Source organism: Scylla paramamosain, chromosome 30 (genome assembly GCF_035594125.1).
Source record: "Scylla paramamosain isolate STU-SP2022 chromosome 30, ASM3559412v1, whole genome shotgun sequence".
Lineage (NCBI taxonomy): Eukaryota > Metazoa > Arthropoda > Malacostraca > Decapoda > Portunidae > Scylla > Scylla paramamosain.
The window spans coordinates 11,423,479-11,429,114 of NC_087180.1; the positions used below are offsets into that span (position 1 = coordinate 11,423,479).

Consider the following 5,636-nt stretch of genomic DNA (forward strand, 5'->3'; position numbering starts at 1 on the left):
GGTGTCCCCAGCAGTGCCGCCAGCACCAGCACCACCACCACCACCAGAGTTACAGATCGCCTTGGGGACATTGAGAACGCAGGGTAAAAATGACAGATTAGTAACAGGTAAGTAAGTAAGTTTCATACAGGGACTACCACATGTAGGCTTTATGGCGTCTTGCAGCTTCCCTTATTTTCTTATGTTCTTAGGTTTGATGCAGAAAGTAAGAGGCAACTAAGGAATCGCTCTGTCTGCCCTAAAGAGGATAGTTTTCTTTTAGAGTTCTTGAAGAGTAACTATTATATTTTCAAGTATCTAATGGCAGCTGAGAGAGAGAGATTTGCATTCCTCTCCCTTGCCCAGGAACAATATTTAAGCTAACAAGCCGGGCGTGGACAAGAGCAGGGATGAGGAGGAGGCTGGCCGGATTACAAGGACAGCGAACTGGATCTTGGAACCATAATTACTAACTACTGTCAGATCATTTTGGATCCTTTGTACTCCTGGTCAATCACTACAGCAGCAGCAGCAGCAGCAGTAGTTTTGCAGCTAAATACACTGGATTCACACAGAAAAGACAAGTGCAGTGTTTTGATTTTTATTGACGTGAAGCTACAAAGAGTACGAAAAATACCCCTTCCTCTTGACTCCCTTGACTGAGAGGACATGTAAAGGTTAATGCAGCAGCAGGTGTTCGCACGGCGCTTCATCTTCGCAGTGCTTCTGTGGCTTTGGAAATTTTATTATAATTCAAGACGAAGACAGGGATTGAAGCTCTATTACGTAGCGGTGGTGGCGGACAACATGGCGGCAGGGTGATGGTGGTGGTGGTGTTGCCGTCACGTATGGTGTCAGACATCACCACCACTCCACTTATATTTTCACTTAGATATCCAGCCTCCACTTGCCTGTAGCGCCCCAGCCTGTGCAGTATCCCACATGGGTGATCTGGGAAAATATTTGTGTTAGTATCTTAATTTGCTTTTGCTTCTCTAACCCTCAGAAATCGTCACTTATACTCGTAACTGAACCTGTGTTATCTTATGTATCATTAACTGCTAATTCATTTTTCTCCATCTAACCCCCAATCTCCTCAACTGTACTTCAAGAACCTTCCCTTCTCTCTACAAATTTCAGGCCCCCTTACTGATTCCATGATCCTCACTATGAACGAGCGCTGTTTTGTAGACTTGCTGTTACCTACATCTGCATTGTAGTTTTCAAGAGAGAGGCCTTAAGACACTTCACTGTGTAATTATGGGCTTGTACAAGACGGTTTTCTTAAAGGATTGGCACCTTCAATGGGCCTTTTTTGCAGTTCTGATGCCCTTGACCAGAGTCCTAACTAAGGTAAAACAGATAAATTCCTTCTCTCTACCTTCTCTCACCTCTGTTCTGTTCACCCATTCTAATACAAGAGTGAACCAGTATTCTCATTCATTCATCCCGTTCACTAATAAACTCTGGAACTCCCTGCCAGCTTCTGCATTTCCTCACTCTTACAAAAAAAAAAAAAAAAAAAAAAAAACTCATTTCACCTTCCACTTTTACAACAACTACTCACTCTTGATTTTACATACTAACAGAGAGAAGACCTTACTTGACCTCTACTAACCTTCCAGGGCTCGGGGTCGGTCCACTCCAGGAAGGGATCAGTGTCCTTGTAGCCGACCTTGATCTGGCCATTCCTGAAGCTCACTAAGAACTTCCTCTCCTCCTCGGTGCACACCACGTCGGGAGTCTCCACCTTGGCCATGTCATCACCTGTGTGTGCACGGGAGTGTTAGCGTCACTGGTGCTCCTTCGCGTCTCTCTTGGTCTGCTGGTCTCGTCTCTTCGCGGTTCTATTGGTCTGCTGGTCTTGTCTGTGTGTGCCTCAGTTTGTTCTATTTGTATATTATGTTTCGTCTCGTCTCTTATCTTATTTTATTTTTTATTTTATTTTTGTTCTTGTCAATTTCTGTTTTTGTCTTTGTTCCTAATTCCTGTTTGTCTTTTTATCCGTTTTTTTTTTCTTCTTTTTCATCCATATCCGTCTTCATTTGTTTCTGTCTATGTTTGTTCCTTTGTCTGTCTGTTCCTGTCCGTTCGTCCGTCCGTCTTGTCCACCGCCCATCTAGTCCTCACCTGTCTGTCTGTCCATCTGTCTCACGTAAGCATCGTTTTGTCACTATCTTCGTACGTGACTATTGCCAACTGTCACAGATGCGTTTATTTACTTATTTATTTTTTACTAATTGCAGCTTACATTAACATAACATAAGCTCTCGTAATTAGCTCATTTGTCATCCTATTCATTTCTTTTATTTGTTCATTTATTTGTTTATTTATTTGTGTGTCAATTTGTATTACTTTGTTTTATGTTATTCTTTAATTTTAGTTGATTTATTCCCTGTCGCATGTACGAGTTTTTTTCCCATCTTGTCCTCAGCAGTACCCCTCTCTTATCACTGCTATCCAAAATTTACTTCACATCTGTTTCTTGAGAGTTTTGTTGCAATATCTTGGTTTAGGCACGCATTCAAGTATATGGCGTAAGTATCAAAATACCCACAATAATCATAAATACTCAAATAAGCATCGAAGGTTTAATTACAAGTTTAAATCATAATCAACTTTTGTCTCCTCTGAATCCAAAACAATCCTGCCAAGGTGCTTATAGCTGTCTAGTGTGTCCATCATCCGTGCATACAAATGGCTCGGCTGTCTCTCAACACTATCACACTCCATTGTCATTCCTGCCCTTCCAATTAAAACCTGTCTCCAGTTCTTGCAATTCAGGTCGTGGTCTTGCAGTTCACGTCTCCCCTTACCCTGTCCACCTATCACAACTCACACTGCTTTGCTCGTCACATTTCACCAACACACCGCGTCCCCGCCACCACCGTTCAGACCTCTCCCCATTCTCAGGCATGATTCACTTTGCGTTCATTTGTGCTCCTGTCTCATCCGTCACCTCGTGCAGTAGCAGTCCATGCATGCTTCGTTGCCCCAGGAATGAACTCTTTTTCAAGTTTATGGATTGTATATGGAATTGTGTATACAGTAGAATAAGCAACATAATGATTTTCGAGTCTTTAAGGTATGGTTTGAGTTTTTACCATTGCAGAAATCACGCTCCTTAGGTTTATAGACAAATTTATGTGTTTTAGAATGAGCAATAAGAAAAAAAAACAAAGGGGTCTTTACAGCGTGGTCTGAGAAGCTTTTATTCTTTCCTTTTTTTATTTATTATTTTCAATTATGAGGCCGATTTTTTTTTTTTTTTTTTTTTTTTAGATGCAAGAGAGAAAGGATAAACAACTTGTGCGACAGGAGGTGTGGTAGGCAAGTGATGTAAGTGTAGCATGCACAGTATAAATTCTTCACATTACCGGTACCTTTTCCGTCTGGAGGCGCGGGAGGAAGGAAGAGGAATAAAAACAGTAATGCATTAAACGAAAATATGTCCATGACTATTCTTCTAAATGAGAAAATAATGTACTACTACTAAAGAAGGGAATTTCACTAATAATGATATGCATGACAGACATCCACTAAGAAAAGCAGTGGGTATTTGCATTAAGAAAAGGAGACGTTAGCACGTATTGTGTTAAGACTGCACCTAGACAAAGGGAAAAATCTAGACTAAACCTAATGGAGAAAACGAAAAATCTAATATATATATATATATATATATATATATATATATATATATATATATATATATATATATATATATATATATATATATATATATATATATATATATATATATATATATATATATATATACAAAACACTAAAATTGTTATCACAACACACAATACAACACAACACAACACAACACAACACACACACACACACGCACGCACGCACGTACAGTTGAATAAATTAAGAGAAATAATCATTAGACATGCGTTTGATTCACACCACGTAATTGTCCTCACTAAAAAATAAATAAATAAATAGTAATAATAATAATGCTTCGATGTATGAAAATCAAATATAACGAGAATAAAACAAGGTGTTATGGTCCATGTCCATAACACCACCACGCGCCACCACCCACACTTCACAGCCCATGCAGCCTCACTCACCATCTTACCTCGACTGCTTCCAATGGCCTCTAATTGAAACTGATAGGGTTAGGAGATTTACAAGTGTGTTTCCAAGAATCTAGAGACAGTTTGGTAAGTATTCTGTGCTATAAGTTAAAAGGAGAGAAAGAGAGAGAGAGAAAAAAAATAGATATTCATGAAGACCTCACTAATCTTCTATAAACTTTGAAAATCGTCCTTATGAGAAAATTGTGTTTAGTCAATTAAGTACCAGACATTTTTCTCCGTAACTCATAATATAGCATTTATCAAACATCTTTTGTGCTTTAATTTCGGATCCTACAAAACTGAAAATTAATCTCTTGTTCTCTTTCTCCTATATATCCATGCAAAGTACATTCCTATACTGCTCTGAATGTAACTTTTTTTTTTCATAATTCGTTCGCATTTTTCAGACAATTTTATACTTGATTAAGTTACGTATTTAGTTTTATAGCCTAGAAAACAAAAAATCAACCTCTATCTCATTTCTTTATATGCCCATGCAAACTATATCCCTATACTGCTTTGAATTTTAGCTACTTTTTTTTTTTTCATAATCATTAGTTTCGTACCTAGAAAGCACAAAATTATCCTCTAATTACTCTATGTCCATGCAATTAGATTCCTGTACTGGTCTGAATATTACCCAGAGACGGCCATGGGAGTAAAACCATTAAAAATATGGCTCCTGACCTGTGACCTGCCTCGCTACTCACCCTTGTTGAGGCGGATGGCGGAGTGTTGGTTCTCCCAGCCGCCAATGAAGATCTCGTACATGGGGGTGGTCTCCTCGGGGCCTGAGGCGAGGGCCAAATGCGCGTCGTTACTGCAGGCGACGCTGAAGGAGATGGAGTCACCGTAGACAGGCTCGAAGTTGTAGGTGAGACAGTCCTCCGTGTTTAGTACCCTGTCGTCTGCGGGGGAAGACAGAGGGGGGGGAGGGTGAGTCCATGAAGTCTGAGGCAGGGGGAAAGGAGGGGGAGTTGATGATGTCATAGGGGATGGAAGAAGTTTATTACAAGTATTCTGGAATTTTTATGAATATATGGATTAATCATTAACCAATTGATATTTTGGCGCTGCAAGAATGAGGTCAGAGAGAGAGAGAGAGAGAGAGAGAGAGAGAGAGAGAGAGAGAGAGAGAGAGAGAGGGGGAGGGGGAACATAAATAGTGCAGATGATTATATAGATAGAAAACCAATATCAAAACAAAGAAAACGAGGCTAAGGGGAAACTAAATAAAGTGCGCGCTATCGAGACTCACTCAGGAACTTCCACCAGCCAGTCGCTCCCCAGCCAGTAGAGTAGCCGTAGTGGGTGATCTCGAAGGGCTCCGGGATGGGTGCCTGCATGAGGGGCTCCCACTCCCCACCCTTGCCCACGCGCACTTCGTTATGGTCCACGGCAATCCAGAACTCGCGGTACTCTGCCTCTGTCACGATGTCCGGAGTGTCCACCTTCACCAGGTCGTCGGCTGCGCCAGGTAGAGGTCAGTGAGGAGCGAAGCAGGAATAGTTTACAAAGGAAATCAACTATACTACCAGACTCTACACTACACCACAATTCTATAGG

General features: G+C 40.8%; 1 protein-coding gene across 2 annotated transcripts in view; it reads right to left on the reverse strand.

Moving 5' to 3' along the window:
- Positions 1–566: 566 nt before the first annotated feature.
- The window catches only part of LOC135115841 (uncharacterized), a 10,564-nt gene continuing 5,494 nt past the window's right edge, over positions 567–5,636 (reverse strand). The window contains exons 4-8 of one of the 2 annotated variants that reach the window (XM_064032845.1): positions 5,329–5,538; positions 4,781–4,978; positions 3,357–3,371; positions 1,598–1,746; positions 567–930 (exon numbers count right to left, since the gene is read on the reverse strand). In XM_064032845.1, coding sequence (XP_063888915.1) covers positions 868–930; positions 1,598–1,746; positions 3,357–3,371; positions 4,781–4,978; positions 5,329–5,538 — 635 coding nt within the window. In that variant the 3' untranslated portion in view covers positions 567–867. The remainder of the gene's footprint in view (positions 931–1,597; positions 1,747–3,356; positions 3,372–4,780; positions 4,979–5,328; positions 5,539–5,636) is intronic. The other variant, XM_064032846.1, reaches the window with a different exon arrangement.